Genomic DNA, 24217 nt, shown 5'->3' on the forward strand with positions numbered 1-24217 from the left:
TGACATTGACTGCTGGGGCCCTGCCCTGAGGGTGTCTTCTTGTGAACAAGGTGCCCAAGGTCCATTTGAAACAGTCAGGCACACCGTCATTCAGTTGGAAGGGTTGGAGGATGAGTGGATTCATTCCTCATTCAGCTCAGGGAATGGTGATTTGTGTGAATGAGGCTCAGAGAAATCTCTCTAACTTGTCTCTGTCTCTTCCTCCATCTACAGGTCCACATGGCCAGAGGTAGCAAATGTCCAACAGCAGCTTCCCCACTGAGTTCCTCCTGCTGCCATTCGCAGACACACGGGAGCTGCAGCTCCTGCACTTCGCGCTCTTTCTGGGCATCTACCTGGCTGCCGTCCTGGGCAATGGCCTCATCATCACAGCCGTAGCCTGCGACCACCGCCTCCACACCCCCATGTACTTCTTCCTCCTCAAACTCGCCCTCCTTGACCTGGGCACTATTACCACCACTGTTCCCAAAGCCATGGCCAACTCCCTCTGGGACACCAAGGATGTTTCCTACTTGGGATGTGCTACCCAAGTCTTTATGTTTGTTTTCTTTGTCACAGCAGAGTTTTACCTTCTCACCATCATGGCCTATGACCGCTACGTTGCCATCTGCCAGCCCCTGCACTATATGACCGTAATGGCCAGCAGAACTTGTGTCAACATGGCAGTTGTTGTCTGGGGTGCTGGTGTTCTCAGTGCTTTGGTGCACACTGCCAATACATTTTCCCTTTCATTCTGCCAAGGCAATGCCCTGGACCAGTTCTTCTGTGAACTTCCCCAGATCCTTAAGCTCTCCTGTTCAGATGCCTACCTCAGAGAACTTGGGTTCATAATGTTTTGCTTCTGTTCAGGTATTGGATGTTTTGTTTTCCTTGTGCTGTCCTATGTGCAGATCCTCAGGACTGTTCTGAGGATGCCCTCAGAGCAGGGCCAGCACAAAGCCTTTTCCACATGCCTCCCTCACCTCACTGTGGTCTCCCTGTTCATCAGCACTGTCATGTTTGCCTACCTGAAGCCCCGCTCCATTTCTTCCTCATCCCTGAATCTTTTGCTGGCAGTTCTGTACTCAGTGGTGCATCCAGCAGTGAACCCCCTCATCTACAGCATGAGGAACAAGGAGCTGAAGGATGCTGTTAGGAAATTGATTTGGGGGATGTTTTTCAATACTCATAAAGATCCCTTCACTCTCCAATCATGAATGCCAGTACATCAACTTCCAGACTTATATTTTGGTTGTCTTTAGCAGGTGGCTATATAGATACTTATTTTTTTTCTCATTGTCAGTTTTTCTACCTGGGTTTCTCGTGTTCCTGCATAAATACCAGGATTCTCATCAGTGCAGTGAATGAATGAACCTGTTCTGTCCCATATGGAGGCTGTATAAATGTGCATCTAACCCTGTGAGTTAAGCAATATTCTCTTCTAGCACCCCTGTAATAAAACGGAATTACCACAATGAAATGCCTGAAGGCTGGGATTTCTTTGCCTAACAAGCGTCAAGAATAGGCCCAAATCATTGCTCCCTACAAAAGTCTGTTCCTGCTTCTGTTCCGGAGGTAATGGCTCATTGTTGCATTGTGACCTGTCAGAGACCAAGGGCTAGGTTTAAGACTCACCCATGGGTGTCTGCTCACAGCAGAGACAGCAAATGGTCACTGCGTTACATAGCCAGGGCCGTTCCCACGTCTGACCTGTAGATGATGTCCTTCAGGAGGGGAATCTAGAGCTGCCTGCAGAGCCCAGGGTACCTCCAGGGTCAGCGGAGCATGGCATGAGCACTGACTGCAGCCCCTCTGAAAGTGAGAGATCTCCCACTGTGGGCTCAGCCACAGTGAAAGAACTAAAGCCAGGTATTCACAAGGAACCTGGAATTCACAGGGTCCAGCTCAGTGATCTGGACCTGGCTGAGTCTGCTTCCCACCTTGACTAGCACAGCCATGCAGATTCACCCCACAGCACCACAGCCTATTTGCTCTGCAAGGCAGCACCAACAGCTTGGGGACAACTTGTGGGGAGCACAGGGACATCCATTCCCCACTGCCCAAGGGGGGCACTGCAGAGAACTGCAGTGAACTGCAGTTCTCTTCCAGGAGCTCTGTTTCTGCTGACTGACTATGCCATGAGGGGCAGGACCTCTGCCCATAGACTCACAAGGAGTATCAACTTTTTGGATGAGGCCATCTAACTAATTCTTTTCTCCATCTAACAGTCAATCCATCAAGCCCATATTCCTCCAGTTCAGTAGCGAAAAAGTTGTGAGAGATCATTTCAAAAGCCTCATAGACATCCAGGTAGATGACACCAGTAGCCCTTCCCTTTTCTGGTAAGGAACATTAAAGAATGGAATAAACCTAAGGAAAACCTTTAGGTATATAAACATATCTATGCTTTTAATTATATATCCAGTCCTTATTCTAACATCAAGGAGTATACATAATGTATATATTACCATGTTTTTCTTGTATATTGAAAAACATCATACATCTTTGTTGGAACATATCAAACAATATCCTCACACAAAAATATATATATATATAAACAGCACTTTTAATGAGAACCTTAATCAAATCAAGTGCCTTCAAAACTCAGGGATGATTAAATAAAACTTTTACTCCTTTCTCTGCCCCATGTCTCAGAAACTTCCTTACCAAGGTTCTGGTTTGCTCAGTTCCAGCTGGCAGCATCCTTCCTCAGCACAGAGGAAAACTGGAACACAGGACTGCTTTAGCCCACCAGAGATCACAATTCCAGGACTGTCTGCTTCTCAACTTCCAGCAAACACAACCCACACAGATCCTTGCTTGATGAAAACTTTGATTGATGAGGATATTTCTCTGGAGTTTCACAGAGAGACAAAATTTTTCCTGAGGCCTGTAGCTCATCAGCTGAGATTTCTTCCAGATGAGAAAGACAGGTGTGAGACAAGAAGAGGAAAGGAAATTCTCTTAACCCCCACCATGAGCAATAGCTCAGGCGCAACATGGCCAACCAAGTTGCCAAAGTACTAAGCTGATACAGCCCACTGGGGGCTCCTTGGAAAAGGAATTAGATGTGAAGAGAGGGGTCCAGCTGGAGGAGAGATACCATGCAGATGAGAGTCTGTGAATAAAAACAGGTGGAATAACTTGGACATTGGTATCTGGGGCCATTTCTGATGCCTTTGGGTATCTGAAAATTCTGCATGGATCAGAAAAGCATGACATAGGCCTTAAAGGTGACTGTCCCCCATTTCAGTAGCTGCAGGAGGTAGAAAAGACATGTACTTGGACAGATGATGTGCACTTCTTTGCTGGGTGCTTGCAAAACAGTGTTCCTCTTCCTTGACCATCTCCACCAGAATGAGGAGTTCATGTACCAGGCTTGGATGTGAACCCCATGCACCTACATTTCAATGTGAGGCTCCTGAGACAAGTTGGGGTTTATATCTCTTGTCCTTAGCAGCACCAGCACAAACAACTGTGCCCACTGGCTCTCCCCATCCTGCATTTCCATTCAGAACAGAGGTAGCTTTTAAACTAAAAGAGGGTAGTTTTAGATTGGATATTCAGAAAAAAATTGATTTTTCAGGGTGATGAGGCACTGTAACAGGTTGACCAGAGGAGCTGTGGGTGCCCCATCCCTGGAAGTATTCAAGGCCAGGCTTAATGGGGCTTTGAGCAACCTGGTCTGGTGGAAGGTGCCCCTGCCTATGGCAGGGCAGTTAGAACTGGTTGATCTTTAAAGTGCCTTGGAAACCAAATCTTTCTATGTTTTTGTGATCTTATGATTAACGTGACTGACCAGACTTGTTTCCCGTCACTGCCTCCCATTCTTATTTTTCCTCATTGCATGGGAAAAAGTCTTGGATCAGATCCCCTCAGTGCTTAGCTGATCATCAGGGCTAAACCACAACATATTGCTGTTGGTGACTGGGCTTGAGCTTCTGCTAAAACTATTACAGCTAATGGGTTAATCTCAACAAGTTTTCCAGATGAAGCCAGTGCACAGATTCCTCTTTGCCAGTCTAGAGGCAAAGAGCAAGGCAGGGCACTTGGGGTCTAAGACCAGCCCAAACCCCATGCTTAAAAGTCCTTAAAACTCCCCGCTTCTGAACTTTCCATTTTCCTGCCTAAGTGCACCCATTCTGCCCTGGGACAGGTCCTGAGGGGACAACACAGCCCATGGAGAAACTACTTCACTGCTTCAAACCCATCATCTCCTCCCCCATCCTTGTGTTTTGAGGTGGTCACTTTTTACAGTCATCTGCTCTGATCCTTTCTATGTCTAAACACATAGGGAAAGGTGAAGGAGAAAATGTCTGTCTTTGCTGAACAAGTTTCTCTTGTGGTTTTTGTTTTAGTTTTGTTTGTTTTCCTGTTTGAGGAGTACTTTGATTTACAGAGGAGAGTAATTTACTACAATCATCAGAGACTTGAGTAATGAGTTTAACCTTCTTCACTCCTGGTGCCTGTGAGAACTTGTTCTCCTGAGGATCCCCCAACAATCAATGAAGGCAAGAAAAAGTGCTCGTGTCTGGGTCATCCCAGCCTAGAACTGCCATGCAAAATAAAGGTGAGGGATCTCTTTCAGATGCTCTTCTCTCTCTCAGCATTGATGGGATGAGAGTAAGTCAAATAGCTCAACCTGAAGGATGTGACTTTTAGTCAAGTGAAATATAAGCCTACACAGTAGTACTTGGCACTTTGCTTTTTTTAGGCACTTCCTCTTTGTACTACAAGGACTATCCTTAAGCTTTTGAAGAGGACAAGATTTTTCCACTTCTCAGAAAAGCAAGGCATTTAGTTGAGAATGTCTGATAGTAAGAACAAAGAGTAATTCTGGATATATTTACTTTTCAGTGCAGAAAGAAGTCAGATGAGATTGTAATAGATGTTTCTACTGACCTGGTGGGACCATAATGAATTTTGGCCTTAATTTACAGTACTAAAAAAGGCAAGCTACACTTGGTCCCCATTTTTCTTCTTTCCTAAAGAAATAAGGGAAGATGACAAAGAAGAAATCACAGCATTACAAAAGAGAGACCTGAAATTTCTTTGTCCTGAAATAAACCAGGGGATCCTCAGCTGCTGGTAGTCCAAAAAGGCAAGTACTGAAGAGGAGAGAGAATAACTTCCAATATACATATTTGAATTCATGGTTTAGCATCTACAAAATAGAAAATATTTGTGCAGAAGATGAGATTTCCTTTCGAAACATTGTTACAATGGGTGTTTGCAATTGTTCTGAGTAAATGAGGACCTTCCCGGGAACAGGGTGCAATTGCTAACAACCCCTTATTAGTCCTGTGTTCTTGAGAAAGAATAATTTGTGGCTGATGGACAAAGTTGGAAAGAAGACAAGAAATTCCTGTAGGACTCTGCATGATATATGAAATGGAAAAGGCAGAGTGTAAGGAAGGTCCAACAGAATCTCCTTCTCTCTCTGTTGTATAGGAAGCCTGCAAGCAAGGAAAGAGAGAAGGAAGGAGATAACCTTCCATCCACACCATGAAATTATTTTACTTGGTTTTGCCATGTTCTTGCCTCAGCAGGATGAATGGAAATAGGGCATGGGAGTAGGCAATGGAACTGTCATTTCTGAATTCATCCTCACAGGCTTCTCAGGGCTTGATCAAAGGCTACAGCTATTTTTCTGCATGGTCCTTCTACTCATGTACCTGACAACGGTGATGGGGAATGCAGCCATCATTTTCCTGGTGTGTGTGGATAGCCGCCTGCAAACCCCCATGTACTATTTCATTGGCAATCTGGCATTCCTGGAAATCTGGTTTATGTCTTCCACAAGCACCAAACTGTTGGTAATTCTGAGCTCTGGCAGGAGAACTATCTCAGTAGGTGGATGCTTTGCCCAGTCCTCCTTCTATTTTGCCCTAGGTATTGCAGAGTTTGTTCTCCTTGTTGTCATGTCCTTTGACCGTTATGTTGCCATGTGCCAGCCTTTGCGCTATGCTGCCATCATGAAGCATCGGCTCTGCATCCAGCTGGTTGCTGCTGTTTGGGTCATGGGCTTCACATTCTTGAGTTACCACTTGGTGCTGCTCTCCAAGCTCACTTTCTGTGTTTTGAACAAGATCCAGCACTTTTTTTTTGTGACACCACCCCTTTATTCCAACTGTCTTGCTCTGATGTCACCCTGCTTTGGAAAACAGAATCAGTTTTCATATTGTTTATCGTGCTGTCTTCCTTGTGTCTAACTCTGGCATCTTACACAAGCATATTTTTCTGTATTCTACAAATGCCAGCAGCCTCTGCGAGGAGAAAAGCTTTTGCTACGTGCTCTTCCCATCTCACCACCTTGGCCATTGCCTATGGAAGCTGCATTGCTCTCTACGCACCCACCTCAGATCACGTTTCTTTGGAGACCAACAGAATTGTAGCTTTACTGAACACTGTCCTGTACCCATTCTTAAACCCATTCATCTACAGTCTTAGAAACAAGGCCGTGATGCTGGCCCTGAAGGAAGCCATGGCCCGTGCAACAGCACAGCTTTTCCCCTAATCATGATGCATTTCTGAAAAGCAATTTGAGTTCTCTGCTGTCATATCTTATGTAATACCACCATCATATACATGTGACCTCCATATGCAGATGTCTCCAGAGGTTTATGTTCTTGCTGGATTGTGTTAGGCTGTGTGATAAGAAGCACGTCTGTACACAAAACGAAGGCCCAAGGAAATGATGTCAGGATGAATAATTCAATTCATGCCCTGCTCTGACTGCTTCCAGGCCCATCACAGGAGAGCCCTCAGCTCAACAAAAGCCCATCTGCATGAGCCCAGAAGAGCACAAAGCACAATGGCAGGTGGGAATCCAAGTCACTGGCACCTGTGGAACTAAGATCTTGTCCCAGCTCCTTCCAGGACTGCCTTGGGAGAGCTATCACCCCACTGTCCAGGCAGAAACCCATCCAGATGCATCATTGGCAGCAGCTTTCCACATCACCATTTGGAGTAATGGGATTGCTGCCAAGGGCTGTAGGTCACTATGATGATACATAGGGGTAAGTGGGCTAGAACCAGGGCATCAGAGGGCCCATGTGTCATTGTAGTCAGCAACAGGAGAGATGGGAGTGTGTGGACTTAATGTGTGTGTGCCTGTGTCCTTGTGAGTGTGTGTTAGATTGGGGTGGTGTGTGCCAGCAGCTACAGTGGGGCTGCGCCTACGGGGGCTCATATGTCCAACTGTCTTCATCTGGGCAGACTGGGAGCCAGGAACTTGTCCTGGGCAAGCTGAGTATCTGATCCCAGCTGCTGGAGGGATCTACCTTGCACACACGCACATGCACATGCATTTGCACACACAAGCACTTTGCATTTCCCACTAATGGGCCTCCATCTTGGTGAGCCAGAGAGGCAATCAGGATAATGCTGCTGGTGTTGTTTGTGTTTGTGTGAATGCTGAGTGTGCCTGCCTGCATTCACCCGTGTCCTGTGTCATTGTGGACTGCACTCTGCTGCTAAAGGGATTGAGAAAAACACATTAGTGATATCAGTCGTGGCATGCCTCTTGTCTGGCTTTGATTCTAGTTCATATTGGAGTTCTACCACGTCCAGCACTGCAGCACTCAGTAGTGGCATGATTTCATTCAGGCCACGATAGTCCACTGTTAGTCTCCACTTTTTGTCAAGAATTCACACTAGCCATATGGGACTATTAAAGGGTGAGCAAGTCTTGCTGATCACTTCTTGTCTCTCCAGTCAATAAACCAACTCATGAATGTGAATCAGGGAGTCTCAGTTAGTGCAATATTGCTCCCTGTGCACCACTGGGGTAATGATCAGCATCTGCTGCTCTTTGACCCTCAGCAACCCCACAACAGAAGGGTTCTCCAAGAGACCGGGCAAGGTCATCATCTTAATGTAACTCTGCTTCAGCCTCCAATACAGTTAACTGTCAGGATTCCCCTGTCACTCCAGAAATAAAAATGGGTTCTGCTCCTTTATAGCTGGATGGCATTACAGTACACTGTGCGCTGGTGTCCACAAGAGCCTTAAACTTCTGTTGGTCTGATGTGTCAGGCCATTGAACCCACACAGTCCAATAAACTCAGTTGTCCCTCCACCCGATTGGAGGCAGAGCACCTCTAGTTCTGGTCAGAGTATTCATGGAAATTGGAGCAGCAATTTTCCTGGAAGGGCCATTCCCCGTCCCCCGTCCCCCGTCCCCCCCCCTTTTTTCCTTGTAACTTATATACCCCATGCCTCTAGGGTTGAGGTAGATTTCCCAGCCCATTTTCTCATGTCTCCTTCATGGGTAAAACCACAGAGTGGTATGTTGTGTGGACCCTCCATACCCCTTTCTTGTGCAGAGGCATGCTTACTCCTAACAGCTGAGGTACTGGTTCGTACATGTAGAGCGAGGAAAGTATATGCTCTTTGAGTTGGTGGACCTCTTGGGAAAGTTTCTCCACAACCAAGACACAGGCCCATAGTGCAGAAGAAATGCCTGCCATGACCATGCTGCATCTAAGGGCTATCTGCACAGGAAAAGTCTTAGAAAAACAGACCATGGAAAGAAAAATACTGTAAAGGAGTTCATGAGAGTTCTGGGAGATGGGGCAGTTTTTTAACTCCCTGAAGCTCATACATGTACAGCAACTGGGCAGAATAGAATCATAGAATAATTAAGTTTGAATAGACCTCCAAGGTCATCTGGTCCAAAGATGCCAATACTACCCATGTCACCCACTAAATCATGTCCCTAAGTGCCAGGTGCAACCTCTCCTTAAAACCCCCCCCAGGGACGGTGACACCACCGCTTCCCTAGGCAACCCATTCCAATGCCTGACTACTCTTTCTGAGAAGAAAATTCTAATTTCTTCTAATTTCCAAACTAAACCTCCCTGGAGCAACCTGAGGCCATTCCCTCTAATCCTATCAGTAGTTATCTGGGAGAAGAGGCTGACCCCCAGCTCCCCACAGCTTCCTTTTGGTAACTGGAGAGAGCAATTAGGTCTCCCCTGAGCCTCCTCTTCTGCAGACTAAACAACCCCAGTTCCCTCAGCTGCTCCTCATTAGAATTGTGTTCCAGACCCTTCACCAGCTTTGTAGCTCTTCTCTGGATATGTTGCAGGGCCTCAATGTCCTTCTTGTAGTGAGGGGCCCAAAACTGAACACAGTACTCAAGATGCGGCCTCAGCGGAGCAGAGTATCATGATCACCTCCCTGGTGCTTCTGGCTGCACTATTCCTGACACAAGGCAGGATGCCATTGGCCTTCTTGGCCACCTGGGCAGACTGCTGGCTCATGGTCAGGTGAGCATCAACAAATACCCCCAGATCTTTTTCCTCTGCACAGCTTTCCAGACACTCTGCCACAAGCCTGTAGCGTTGCATGAGGATGCACTTAGCCAAGTTGAACCTCATCCCATTGGCCTCTGCCCTTTGATCCATCCTGTCCAGGTCACTCTGAGGGGCCTTCATACCCTCTGACAGATAGACACTTCTCCCTAACTTGGGCTCTATCCCTGCACCAGCCTGTCCTTTCTGTCCCACACATGGTTCCATGGCCCCACTGTTCAGGCACAGCACAGGAAGGGTGTGGTCAGGGTGGGTAATGGTCCCCAAGCATGATCCCCACTGCAACCCTTGCTTCCCTTTCTCTATAGCTCTCCCCTTCCCCCTGCGCCTGATGCCTGCCTTGCCCTGACCATGTCCCACGGGAGGTTTCACAGACATCCCTGCTCTGGGGTCTGAAGGTGTCTGGTCCAGGGAAGACATTGGACAGGGTTGGCCATTCCCCCACACAGGCAGGGAGCTGAAGGTGAGGATGGGAGTGGCCTGGCAGCAAACCCCAGCCATAAATCCGAGTGAGCAGCCAGTACTAGGAACAGCCATTGCTAGAGGCTGGGGATGACAAATGTCCTGGGCCATCTTCACATGCTAATCATTCCACCAATGGCCCAGAGTGACCACCTGCCTCCTGCACTTGCATGTTACTCCTGTCCACGAGCTCTGGCTCTGCACCACAAATGCCCTGCTGTGAGTCCTCACCCAGCATGGACACACAACTCAGACAATATCTGAGTTTTCCTTTGGCAGGACAGGAACTGCCACTCCTGTCCCCTTCCTGTGGTCCATGAAATGCCCAGAGCTGGTGGTGATGCTCTGGAGAGTAATGGGCCTGATTTAAAGCCATTCTCTCTTGTTCTGTCATTATTGGCCCAACAAAAAGTTACTCTTTATCTTATTTATAAGTGTACTGGGTCTGGCTGGAATGTTAACTTTCCCGGCAGCAGCCCATACAGTGCCGTACTCTGTACTTGTAGCTGGAACAGCAGTGTTATCACACCAGTGTTGTGTCTACTGCTGAGCAGCAGTGGCACAGCATTGGGCCTTTCTCTAACCCTCCAAGGGGGTGGGCAAAAAGTGAGGAGAGAAACATCACTAGGGCAGCTGACCTAAACCAATCAAAGGGATATTCCATACCATGTGATGTCACACTCAGCAATAAAAGGTGGAAACAGGAAGAAGAGGGGAGGGGTGGGCTCTTGTTGTGAAAATGTCGGTCCTCCTCTCGAACACCGGCTGCGTGCGTTGAGGCCTTGCTTCAAGGACTTGGTCAATCATCGCTCTTTTGTGGGAAGTAGAGAGTAATTTCTTTCCTCTGCACTTCCATATAGCCTTCATTTATTTTGTTTGTTTGTTTTCCTCCCTTCTTTTTATTTTTCCTTTTCCCCTCCCTTTTCCCCTTTCCCTTTTTATTTCCCCTTAGTTAAATTGTTTAGTTCATGGTAGTCTTTATTTAATTATTATAATTTTTTCCCTTTAATTAAATTATCCTTATCTCAACCCGTGAGTTGTTCTTTGCTTTACTTCTCCCCCTCCTCATCTAAAGGAGGGGGAGTGAGAGAGCGGTTGTGGGGTTTAGCTGCCCAGCACGGTAAAACCACCACAATAAGACTCTTTTAAGCACTGAAAAGCTGCATTGAGGGCTCCCAGGACCCTTCTTTTCTTCAGGCTGAACAGCCCCAGCTCTCTCAGCCTTTCTTCACTGGAGATGTGCTCCAGTCCTCTAATCAGCTATGTGAACCTCCTCTGGACCCACTCTAACAGATCAACTTCCTTTTCATGTTGGGGACCCTACACTCCAAATGAGGCCTCACAAGGGCAGAGCAGAGGGACGCAATCACCTCCCTCATCCTGCTGGACACTCCTCTGTTGATGGAGCCTGGGGTGCAGTTGGCTTCTGGGCTGCAAGTATGCACTGCTGGCTCATGTCAAACTTTTTGTCCAACAGAACCCCCAAGTCCTTCTCAGCAGGGCTGCTCTCAAGGACTTCTGCTCCCAGTCTGTCCTCATGTCTGGGATTGCCCTGGCCCAGGTGCAATGCCTTGCACTTGGACTTGTTGAACCTCTTTAGATTCACATGGGCCCACTTCTCAAACTTGCTCAGGTCCAAACAGATATCATCCCTTCCTTTTGTTGTATCAACAGCACCACTCAGCTTGGTGTCATTGGCAAAGTTGCTGAGGGTGCACTTGATCCCACTATGTCACTGATAATAATATTAAACAGTACTGGTCTCAAGACAGGCCCTGAAGGACACTACTCCTCACTGGCCTCCACCTGGACATAGAGCCATGGAGAGCAATTTCATAGAGCAATGACGTTCACCTGATAATAAAACAATTTCTTCGGCCTGTTCCTGACCATAACATTGGAAGAAGAACCCAACGTCCAGGCACCAGCACTGAGGAAATACCCTTTTATTAAAGAGATGTGACAGGGGAAACCAGCTGTACCATAACACTAGACACAGGTACAAGGGTCTCTGGGTCAAAAAGAGTGGGTTTAGGCCACTCTGCAGAAGTGGAGTGAAGGCAGACAAACAAGATTATCACAGAAAAAATGCACAAAGACCACCAGTTTCCTGAGATGAATTGGAAATCCCTTGTGAAGAGACATGGGCAGCTTATTGTTGCTGAAGGACTACGGATTGACTCAGCTTCTTCAGTGCATCCTTAAGCTCCTGGTTCCTCATGCTGTAGATGACAGGGTTCACTGCTGGAGGTACCACTGAGTACAGAACTGTCACCACCAGGTTCAGGGATGGGGAGGAGACAGAAGGGGGCTTCATGTAGGCAAATATGGCAGTTCTGGAAAAGATGGAGACCACAGCCAGTTGAGGGAAGCACGTGGAAAAAGCTTTGTACTGTCCCTGCTTGGATGGTATCCTCAGCACTGATCTGATGATCTGCACATGGGAGAAAAGAATAAAAATAAAACATCCTGAAGCTAAAGAGAGACTAATCAGAACAAGCCCAACTTCCCTGAGGTAGACATCTGAGCAGGAGAGCTTGAGGATCTGGGGAATTTCACAGAAGAATTGGTCCAGGGCATTGACTTGGCAAAGGGGAAGGGAAAATGTACTGGCAGTGTGCACCATGGCTTTGAGAAAGCCACTGCCCTGATGAAGAGTAGTCCTGATGAGAAGGACCTGAGGGTTCTAGTTGAAGAGAAGCTCAACATGAGTCAGGAATGTCCACTTGCAACCCTAAAAGACTACAGTATCCTGGGCTGCATCTAAAGCAGAGTGACCAGCAGGTTGAGGGAGGTGATTCTCCCTCTCTACTCTGCTCTTGTGAGACCCCACCTGGAGTTCTGCAACCAGCTCCAGAGCCCCAGCACAACAGACACATAAGATTTTGGACATAGGACTTAGTGAGTGGGACCAGAGCAGAGCCACAGCAATAATCAGTGGAGTGAAACACCTCTCCTGTGAAGGCAAGCTGAGCCTGCTGGGTTTGTTGAGCCTAGAGAAGAGAAGACTCTGGGGGGAACCTTCTTGCCTTCCAGTGCTTAAAGGGAACAAGTAATATGGGGAGAGACTTTTTCCAACTCCAACCAATTTGTGATTCAGTCATTCTGGAATGTCTTGCAATGTCTCTGAGAACTTTTCTGTAGTATCATTGTACCAGCTGTACTCCAGGTTCCCAAGGGCAGAGACTCATTTTGAGAATGACACCACTCACTGTGTAACCTTGAGGAGCAGGGATTACAAACAGCAGAGAGGCCTCAAAACACAGCATGGTTATACACTCTAACTCCACAGTCTAGCCCTTTCTTCCCTGAGTCAGAAAGGACCTCTGGAGGTGTTCACTGTCATCATCTTCTCTGAGCAGTGATAGCCTTCCAGGTAGATCACTCACCAGGTAACCTTGAGGAGCAGGGATTACAAACACCAGCAAGGCCTCAGAACACCGGATTGTCATGCACACTAATTCCACAGTCCAGTCCCTTGACCCCTGAGTCAGAATGCAACAATGAGACATTCTCTCCTGAACTTAAGTAGGAACAGACCCTTGTGGGGAGCAATTAATTCTTTGGGCCTAATCTTGACACTGGTTTGGAAAGGAAAGGCCAGGCTTGAGGCATTGCACTGTGGTGACTCTATTTTATTACAGAGATGCTATGAGAGAGTCTTCAGAGACTCACTCACAGTGTTAGAAGCACATTTATGCAGCTTCCATATGGGACAGAACAGGTTTATTCATTCATAGCAGAGGGGAGAATCCAAATATTTAGGTAAGAACACAAGAAGCACAAGTAGTAAAACTGACAATGTGAAAATATAATAAGAACAACAAAAACACAAGCCTAGAATGGGAAGTACTGGGATTCATTTGTGGAGATGGAAGGGGTCTTTATTAGTACTGAAAAGCATCCCCCAAATCAGTTTCCAAATTGCATCCTCGAGCTCCTTGTTCCTCATGCTGTAGATGAGGGGGTTCACTGCTGGGGGCATTACTGAGTATAGAACAGCCAGCAAAAGGTTCATGGATGAGGAGGACCCAGAGGGGGGCTTCAGGTAGGCAAAAAAGGCAGTGCTGAGAAACAAGGAGACCACGGCCAGGTGAGAGAGACAAGTGGAAAAGGCTTTGTGCACACCCTGATGTGTTGTAATCTCCAGCACGACCCTGAAGATCTGCACATAGGACAGCACAAGGAAAACAAAGCACCCAGATGCTACAGTGACACTAAACATAAGAAGCCCAACTTCTCTGAGGTAGGCATCTGAGCAGGAGAGCTTGAGGATCTGGGGTATTTCACAGAAGAACTGGTCCAGGGCACTGCCTTGGCAAAGGGGGAGGGAAAAGCTATTGGCAGTGTGAAACACAGCATGGAGAAACCCACTGCCTCAGGCAGCTGCTGCCATGTTGACACAAGTTCTGCTGTCCATTATTGTCCTGTAGTGCAGGGGATTGCAGATGGCAATGTAGCAGTCATAAGCCATGATGGTGAGAATATAAAACTCTGCTGAGATGAAAAATAAAAAGAAAAAAAAATGAGCAGCACATCCCGAGTAGGAGCAGGCCCTGGTGTCCCACAGGGAATTGGCCATGGCTTTGGGAACAGTTGTGGTAATAGTGCCCAGGTCAATGAGAGAGAGGTTGAGGAGGAAGAAGTACATGGGGGTGTGGAGGCGGTGGTCGCAGGCTACAGTTGTGAGGATGAGGCCGTTGCCCAGGAGGGCAGCCAGGTAGATGCCCAGGAAGAGCCCAAAATGCAGGAGCTGCAGCTTGCGTGTGTCTGCGAATGGCAGGAGGAGGAACTCTGTGGGGAAGCTGCTGTTGGACATTTGCTGCCTCAGAGCAAGGATGGCTGTCAGTGGTGGAAAAAACAGAGACAGGTTAGAGAGATTTCTCTGAGCAAAACCCAAACCTATATATTCTTATATTGTGTTAGAATATAGGAATATTATATTGTATAACATATATATTGTTTTGCCGAAACCTCCTCAGGAAGACAAACTGCTACTTCCATTTGAGGAAGATGTGCTCCTTCCTCAAGTTCTCAATTTTGCTTCCTAAGAGTGCAGAGGGACCAGACAGATTTTCTGTAGGCTCAGCCAGAGTCAGTATTGCCCTACAGTGTCTGCTAAAAACCACTAGGGATGGATCTCAGATGCCCATTGGCCAGAAGTATCTTAGTATTTTAGGTGCTGAGCAGGACATCCAACAATACATCAGGAAACAATGCAGTATGTAGGTTAAAGAGTGTGGAGGAAAATTGTGAGGTGCGCTGTGCAGAGGAGCTGCTCCTGGGCAGAGCTGTCTCTCTTCAGTGCTGCCCACTTGCCAGGAGCTCCCCTTGGGCCCAGGAGCCCTGCCCAGCTCAGCAGAACAGGGAGCTCTTGACAGGTCCCTGCGCCAACAAGTAAACCAACATTGAATCATAACCCCACGAGGGGAACTGACTTTGAATCAGACTGATGTAATCACTGCTCTTCCCTTTGTCACCTGGAGATGGACACTTATTTCCAGTGTTCTCTTTTTCCTAATTCAAAAGAAGAGTTTGGCTTGAGAATTATCTTTTCTTGTCCTATTTTGAGACTGGACACCCACAAAGTGACAGGCAGGCAGCATCCCATCCCTTCCAAGCACTTGTTATTCAAGGGGAGGAAACTTTTTCACAGAAATTGAAATCCCTTTCTCTACACAAGCTACACAAGCAGTTTGGGGTCTTCAGTGTCATAGATGTATAGAATGGCATGATTTGGAGGGGACCTTAAAGACCATCTTGTTCCAGCCCCGCTGCCGTGGTCAGAGGCACCTTCCACAAGACCAGGTTGTTACAGGTCCCATCCTCCCTGGCCTTGAACACTACTATTGAGCGGGGTACTACTTCTCTGAAGAACCTTTTCCAGTGCCTCACCAACCTCAGAGTGAAGGTTTTCTGCTTTAGATTTCATGTAAATTTTCTCTATTATATTTTTTAAATGGTTGCACCTTGGAAGGGTATGGGATCTCCTGCAGATGGCAGCAGTAGAGACACTGACACTGCCCTCTGCTTCTGCATTTGCTGCCTTGGGGCCAGCCCAACCTGGGCTGCTCTTCTGGGCTGGGATGGGTTAGACTGGGGAGAGGAGAGGGAGGTGTGGAGAGCTAGGGAGGGTCTGGGCTGGGCTGGCTTCCTGGGAGAGACAGGGAGGAGCTGCAGAGCAGGAACTGGGCTGGGCCCTTGTTCTCTAAAGGCTGCATGAGGAAATGCGAGTCTAGATGTGTGGCAGGCCTTCTGAAGCATGAGCTGGTTGGCCTGCACAGTACCTGAGGGATTGTGCAGGGCATCCCCTGCACCCAGTGCTCCTTGGTGGCCTGGGAAGAGGCCTCCTCATCACAACAGCTCCTTGTAGCCCTGTAGATGCTGGTTGTGAGGTCAATTCTGTCCCAAACCTGTCCGGCCAACAGCAGGGAGGCAGAGCCTCTGAGGTCATAAAGGCCCTCAGAAAGCTGCCCCCAACAGGGTGACACATTTGGGGAGGTCAGGGGAAAGCCGGAAGAATAAGGCTGGTAGATCTGGGGCAGAGAAGAGTGGCCTGGCTAACAGAAAGGAAAGATTTTGAAGAGGTGAGAAGGATTCAGGTAAGGCTGCTGCTGCTGCAACACTCACTGGGAAAGCAATCATGTTAGGCCCTGTCAATATCTCTCTTAGTTCTTGCTAATCCCTAGTCCTTAATCCCTAGCATTAAACTGCCAGCCTTAACACCAATCTTCATTCTTTAAGAAAGTAGATTATAAACCCTAACCAAAAATATAGCCTGTACCCTAAACAATGGATGGGTGCTCAAAACAGAGCACTGGAGCCTCTCTGTAAAACTGCCCAATCCCTAAAGATGGAAGGTAAAATCTAATCCCTAAACCCTAACCACTTAATCCTCAAATCCCTCATTCCTGTACTCTTATCGTGCAACTGAAGTGTTTTGCCCCATGAGGCTGTAAAGGGGCTGAGAGTATCTGGAGGAGTCACTAGGTCTTGGAGGAGGCAGGGAAGGTGACATGGATGTGGTCAGGTCATAAAACTCAAGGAGGAGACTGGTGGGGATGCTCCGTTGAGGTCAGCTGTGCCTCAGGATCTCAAGGGGCAGCAGGATGCCCATGGCTGCGCAGGTGGGTGTCAGGGCACTTCTGCCTGATGAGCTGATAGGCCCCCTTCAGGCACATGGTTGGTGTAAACGTGTCATTTTATCTGTCATAAGGAACTGAAGAGCCACTGACATGAAGCTAGTGTGAATATTTATTTCAAGGTCAGTCTTGCTCTAGTACCTAACAGAGCTTGCACATAGTTGTCTGCTGTCCATCAGAGAAGCTGAAAGTCCATCAGGAGGTGCATGGACTTGGAGGATGACAATGACCTTGTTTTCATTTGTTAGGTGCTGGGCCTCAAGGAAGGTGCCACATTTGAATGTTGTTAGAGGTTGTCGATTGTGCTTTAGGAACTCAGAATCCAGCAGGAAGCAATTGGCTTTGGTGGGGACTGTGAGCTCACTTGTGCCTCTAAAGCCAAGAGGCCAGCAGCAGGAGCATGGCTAGGCAAAGGACTGGGAGGACCAATCTTTCAGAAGTAGCTGCCAGGTCAACCCTTGCCTCTTGGCTGACAGATGCGCTTTTAGGCTCACATCTCCCAGTGTCTCTCACAGGCCAGCAGAAGGCACCTGTCTGGCATGGTGCTTGTGTGAGGCCCTCTGCCCAAGTACCTGAAAGTCCCATTCAGAAGCAGCCTTGGCTGTGTGTTGTCAAATTTCCTGTGTTTCAGTATGAGAGAGAGCAGCAGGCATGTGGCTTAGTTGTGTCTATCTGAAGAGACGAAAGGCCAGCAGGAATCCATGAGCAACCAGTTTCTTGAGGAGAATGTTGTGGGGAATGATGCTAAAAACCTTACTGAAGTCAAGGTAGACCACATCCACAGCCTTTCCCTCATCCACCCAGCGCGTCAATTTGTCATAGAAGGAGATCAGGTTCATCAAGCAGGACCTGCCTTTCTTAAAGCCATGCTGACTAGGCCTGATCACCTGGTTGCCCTGTAAGTGCCGTGTGATGACACTCAAGATAATCTGCTCCATGAGCTTCCCTGGCACTGAGGTCAAACTGACAGGCCTATGGTTCCTCGGGTTTACTCTCTTTCCCTTCTTGTAGATGAGTGTCATGTTTGTTAGCTGCCAGTCAATGGGGACCTCCCCTGATAGCCAGGACTGTTGATAAATGATGGAAAGCAGCTTGGCCAGCTCCTCTGCCAGTTCTTTCAGTATCCTCAGGTGGATCCCATCTGGCCCCATGTCGTGGTTTAACCCGGCCAGCAGCTAAACACCACACAGCCGTTCACTCACCCTCCCCCCTCCCTCTCTGGGAGGGGGGAGAGAAATGGAAATTGAAGACCATGAGTTGAGATAAAGACAGTTTAATAAGGCAGGAAAATAATAATAATAATAATAATAATAATAATAATAATAATAATAATAATAATAATAATAATAATAATAATAATAGTAATAATAGTAATAATAATAATAATAATAGTAATACAATGATGATAATAGTACTACTACTAATAATGTGTACCAACAAGTGATGCACAATGCAATTGCTCACCACCCGCTGACCGATGCCCAACCTAACCACGAACAGTCCGCCCCCCCTCCCCCGGCTAGCCACCCCTATATATTGTTTAGCATGACGTCAGATGGTATGGAATACCCCTTTGGCTAGTTTGGGTCACCTGTCCAGGGTCTGTCCCCTCCCAACTCTTGCTGCACCCCCAGCCTGCCCGTTGGCAGGACAGAGCAAGAAGCTGAGACGTCCTTGGCTTGGTGTAAGCACTGCTCTGCAACAATTAAAACATCAGCATGGTATCAGCACTCTTCTCATCCTAAGCCAAAACATAGCATTCTACCAGCTACTAGGAAGAAAATTAATTCTGTTCTAACTGAAACCAGGACACCCCATCAACTTGCGTACGTCCAAGTGCTGTAGCAGGTTGCCAACCATTTCCTTGTGGATTATGAGGGCCACAGTCTTCTCCCCATCCCCTTCCACCAGCTCAGTGTACTGGGTATCCAGAGAACAGAGAACAGCTGGAGAAGGGCACTGACAAACCTAGATTTAGCCAAGAAAGCTAAAGCCTTGTCCTCTTGGCTATGGCAGGTCTCCGTGCCACCAAGGCCTAGGAGGAGACACTTTCTCTTAGCAATGGGGCCTTAACTCCTCTTTGCACCTCCTGATGGAGGCCAGGAGGTGTCATTCCATTGTCTTTCACTCGGCACTGCATACCCCACATCCTGCTGATAGAGGATGAGCCCCATGTGAGGGACAGGACCTCTTTGCCCAGGGCTAGCAACAGGCCTTGGCCTTTCTGCTTGATGAAACAAAGGCAGCATTTTATCAGCCTCAGAAACACCTGCACAGGGCCTTGGATTACCTGTAATCATGGCCTCCAATTACCTAATCTAAGGTGTCCATGGGGCTTTGTCAGAAATGGCCTTTTGCAGGACCAATCAGTGCTTTGAAGGACTTTGGGGTTTGACTTCTGACTTTGGCTTTCTGAGAGATTTCATCAGTCTCCTCTCAGGAGCTGGAGTTCATGGACCTGGCACAACTACCCCTCAGGACTTGTAAGAACACAGAAAGCTCTGAGTGTTTCTTAAGGAGGTCTGGACATGTAGGAGAAGTTTGATAGTGTACAGACAACCTTGGTCATCAACTCCCAACCTTACACCATTTCTTTCATTGATCCCCTAGGACTTGCATCACTTCTCCTGACATCAGGCTTCTCCAGTGAAGTCTGCAGTTGCACCTTGTAGCTCCTTTGTCTCAGCTCCCTCCTGCTTATCTTAGAGAACAGGCTGCATACAGGTAGAGAAGGATGATTTTTAATTGCAAGTAAACTAAAATGAAGTCTGAGAAAGCACAATAATCAATGAAACACACTACTCAATTGTATGCTAGCTCTAGGTTGTATCTAATGAGGTTCACCTCCCACAAAGGATGGTCTGATCAACATATTTTCAGTCAGTAGACATGAAAGATTTTGTAAAAACATAGCTCACGAGTTGCCTAAAGACAGCATTAGAATAAATAAAGGAGGTAAAAGCTATGAACATACTGAAGCTTAAAGCAGCAATTAGATCACAGCATGATACAATCAAAGAATCTTAGAATTAAAGAATGATACAATCTGGGAACGGTTTAGGCTGGAACAGGACTCTAGGATCATCTAGTCCAATCCCCCTGCTATGGCCAGGGACATCTCTCACTACATCAGGTTGCTGAAAGGCCTATACATCCCAGATTTCAACACGTGCAGTGATGGGGCATCCACAACTTCTCTGGGAAATCTGTTCCAGTGCCTCAATACTCTCACCCTAAGATCTTTCTTCCCTGTTCCCTGTATCAAATATAAATCTACACACCTTCAGTTCAAAATCATGACCACTTGTCTTGTCTCCCTACTTTCCCTGTTAAAAAAAAAAAAAAAAAAAAAAAAGAAGAGCAGAAAAAGAGCAGAATAGACGGAGAATCACCTGCCTCAGCCTGGTGGACTTCTTTTCATGCAGCCGAGGATATGACAAGTTTTCTGGGCTGCTAACACACCCTGACAGATCATATTCAAGTCTTCTAAGAATAAAAAAAAAAATCCTGCTCTACAGGAATCCATTCATCCACTCATCCTCCAATCTATATTGATAGTTGGAATTTCCCTAACCCACGTGCAGCACCTTGCACTTCTCCCTGTTGAACTTCAGGAGGTTGACAAGGGCCTACCTCTCCAGTCTCTCCATGTTCTTCTGAATGACAACCCCTCCACTGGCATACCAACTGCACCACTCAGCTTTGTGCCATCAGCCAACTAGCTTAGGGTGTATTTACAATTACTCTTCACTTTTTTAATGAAGATATCAATAGTATACATCCCAGCCCAGACCCCTGAAGGATCCCACTCCTTACTGATTTCTACTTGGACCATAAGCCATTGACTACAACTCTTTGGATATTTCCATCTTTTGTCCAACTAACAGTCAATACATCAAACACATACTCCTCCAGTGTAGAAGTAGGAATGTTTCAGGAGACCATGTCAAAGGCTTTACAGAAGTCCAGGTAGATGACATTAGTAGCTCTTCCCTTGTGTGATGAGGAATATCAAAGAATAGAACATAACAGTGGAATTCCTTTATGTGTATAAAAACATATAAGTTTGTAGTTATATATATATATATTGTGCTATCATGTCAAGGCCTCCAAAGAATATAACATATTTCTATATATTTCTGAAGACTATCATATACCCTTGGTGTAACATATCAAACAATGTCCTCACACTGAAGGAATAAACTGGCAGCATGAATGAGTACCTCCATCAAAGAAAATAGCTGAAATGAAAATACCAGGGTTGATTAAATAAAGCTTTTTAAATAACACCCCCCACACCTCCCAGCCTAATTGCTGATAGGGCAGCAGGAGAAGCTAAAATGTCATTAACTTAATATAAGCACAGCTCATTAGAAGCCAAAAGACTCATGTGTTATTTTCATCAAAAATCCAAAGTAAAGAATCAGATGAGTCTCTACAAAGAAAATTAACTCTATGCCACCCCAAACCAACTGAAACCCTTCCCTCAGGAGGGTTAGGGAGATCCCTCCCTGTCCTTGTGTGAGTGTTCTGCCTGAAACCAGGACATTGGGAGGTGATTCCCAGACATCGTATTTTTTTTTTTAATGTGAGGAAAATATCATCCTGGAAATGAGTTTCTTTCCCCAGCCATGGGAGGGAACATCAGTGATTGCTTTAGTCTGTTTCAAAGCTGGTTCCCCTGGAGACCCAGGGACATCTCAAGGGACACAAGAGAGGGCAGAGACAACGAGGCCTTGGGCTGGAGCTGTGCTGCTGAGCTGGGCTGGGCTCCTGGGCCCAAGGGGAGCTCCTGGCAAGCGGGCAGCACTGCAGAGAGACAGCTCTGCCCAGGAGCAGCTCCTCTGCACAGCGCAGCAGGGCTGGGGGCACTGCCTGCAGGGGACAAGGGCAGCTGAGAGAAGTGAGGGAGATTTTAAAGGCAGTGTGGAGGGGGGATGCTGAGAGCTCACTGCAGGAGAAATCTTCATAGCCCTGAACAGGGTAAGTGTCTGTGTGAGGGCAGGCAGGTGCAGTATCATAGAGGATTCTCCTACAGCTGCCACTTCTATGGCTGGTAGGACACGTCACAGGGCTGTGCTGGCTTTTTTAGTGTGGAGGACAGGGATATTCCATGGATCAATGATTCCCTGCCAAAGCTGTCAGAGGGACAGGACATGAGGGTTCCTTCTCACGGGACTGCCTGCATCTGGGGTGCAGGCATGAGTGGCCAGGGCTGTGGTGCAGAGCAGGGTCCCTGCTGTGCCCCAGGGGCTGTGTGCCAGGGTAGGGCCTTAGCTGCCTGCCAGGCTCATCACTCAGCCTGCCCGGGGATCGGCCCAGGGTGCTGCAGGGAGAAGCTGTGGGTGGAAGGAGCTCCCTGATCAAGGCAGGGCAGGGCAGGGCAGGGCAGGGTCCTGCTGGTGCCCAGAGGCTGCTGCCTCATGCAGGCAGCTCACAGCTTCACAGCACCCACAAGATATCTCTGGATGTGATTCTTGACAGAGAAGACCAACTCCTGCATTACCTGTAGGGAAGGCAGTGTCTGGGGACTCTGCTTTCACTTTCCTGCCCTGAAGAGCAGTCAGAAGAATGCTAATGAAGTTGTAAGGTTGTGTCAGTCACGGAAGATGTTAGACCATTACACTCAAAAGGATCTGTAGGTCCTTGAGGAACCTCACATTTTTCCTTCACGCTCTTTAGCCTATATACAGCACCAACAACACCTTCATTGTATCCTGAAGGTTTGTTGGATGTCCTGCTCAACACCTAAAATAGGGAAATGCCTTTGGCCAGTGGTATTTAGCAGATGGACTAGGACAGTACTGGTTCTGGATGAGCTTGCAGAGGATCTGTCTGGTCCTTATGTACCCTTAGGAAGCAAACGTGAAAACTAGAGGCAAAAGAATATCTTCCTCAAAGGGAAGTAGCAGTCTGTCTTGCCGAGGAGGTTTCGATAAAACAGAATACATAGGTTTAGCTCAGAGATGTCTCTCTATCTTTTCTCTGTCTTTTCCACCATTGGAAGACAACCATGCCCTGAGGCAGCAAATGTCCAACAGCAGCTTCCCCACAGAGTTCCTCCTTCTGCCATTTGCAGACACTCACGAGCTGCAGCTCCTGCACTTTGGGCTCTTCCTGGGCATCTACCTGGCTGCCTTCCTGGGCAACGGCCTCATCCTCACAGCCATAGCCTGCGACCACCGCCTCCACACCCCCATGTACTTCTTCCTCTTCAACCTTGCTCTCATTGACATGGGATCCATCTCCATCACTGTGCCTAAAGCTATGGTGAGTTCCCTCTGGGACACCAGGACCATCTCCTATGCAGGTTGCACTATCCAGGTTTTTTTCTTTGTTATGTTTGTAGCAGCAGAGTTTTATACTCTCATAATCATGGCTTATGACCGCTACATTGCTATCTGCAAACCCCTGCACTATGGGACAATAATGACCAGCAGGACTTGTGTCAACATGGCAGCAACTGTCTGGGGCTGTACTTTTCTCTATGCTGTGCTGCACACTGCCAATACCTTTTCCCTTCCCCTCTGCCAGGGAAATACTCTGGACCAGTTCTTCTGTGAAATTCCCCAGATCCTCAAGCTCTCCTGCTCAGATGCCTACCTCAGAGAAGTTGGGCTTCTTTTTGTTAGTGCTGTTTTAGCATCTGGCTCTTTTGTTTTCCTTGTGCTGTCCTATGTGCAGATCTTCAGGGCTGTGCTGAGGATCCCCTCACAACAGGGCCGGCACAAAGCCTTTTCCACATGCATCCCTCACCTGTCTGGGGTCTCCCTGTTCATTGTCACTGACATATTTTCCTACCTGAAGCCTCCCTCTATGTCCTCTTCATCCCTGAATCTTTTGCTGGCAGTTCTGTACTCGGTGGTGCCTCCAGCAGTGAACCCCATCATCTACAGCATGAGGAACCAGGAGCTAAAAGATTCAGTGTGGAAACTGATGACTGGATGATTTTCAGAACCAATAAATTGCATGTTATCTTCTGCATATTACTCATAATGTAACTCATTATAGGTCCAGATTTTGTTATTATTATTTTTTTTTTTTGGTGCGTGTCTGTGTTTCTTCTTTATTTTCTGTACTTCTAATAGTGTCTTCTGCAAAGAATATTTATTCTTCATCCCTGTCTATTTAAGTATTTTCCTGTTTTGTTTGACTCAAAGGCTTGGTGTAAATGAGGAACCAGGCTTTCCTTGTAATTAAATATAAGAAAGAACCCTGCAGTAACTTGCTTGCCTGAGATCCTTCCCCAGAGACCTGTGGTAGAGCTGCAGAGGCACTTGGCTTTGTGCACAGGTTGAGGGAAAAAGAGTCCTGGCA

General features: G+C 47.3%; 3 protein-coding genes across 3 annotated transcripts in view; all 3 read left to right on the top strand.

Moving 5' to 3' along the window:
• Nucleotides 1-236: 236 nt before the first annotated feature.
• LOC309891101 (olfactory receptor 14A16-like) overlaps nucleotides 237-24217 on the top strand; it is a gene marked incomplete at both ends in the record, with an annotated part of 34963 nt that continues 10982 nt past the window's right edge. Inside the window, one exon of the mRNA XM_082785483.1 lies at nucleotides 237-530. Within this exon, the coding sequence (XP_082641609.1) occupies nucleotides 237-530 (294 nt within the window). The remainder of the gene's footprint in view (nucleotides 531-24217) is intronic.
• LOC309891005 (olfactory receptor 6E1-like) lies at nucleotides 5547-6496 on the top strand (the record flags this gene model as incomplete). Its single annotated transcript, XM_082785402.1, is given in 2 exon segments — nucleotides 5547-6077; nucleotides 6080-6496. Coding segments are annotated over 2 exon segments (948 nt in total).
• LOC309891016 (olfactory receptor 14C36-like) lies at nucleotides 22931-24012 on the top strand (the record flags this gene model as incomplete). Its single annotated transcript, XM_082785411.1, has 1 exon — nucleotides 22931-24012. The coding sequence occupies one exon, from the start codon at nucleotides 22931-22933 to the stop codon at nucleotides 23846-23848; it is 918 nt and encodes a 305-aa protein (XP_082641537.1). The 3' UTR covers nucleotides 23849-24012.

This window comes from Aythya marila (assembly GCF_965140915.1).
Source record: "Aythya marila genome assembly, contig: HAP1_HAP1_SCAFFOLD_154, whole genome shotgun sequence".
Taxonomy (NCBI): domain Eukaryota; kingdom Metazoa; phylum Chordata; class Aves; order Anseriformes; family Anatidae; genus Aythya; species Aythya marila.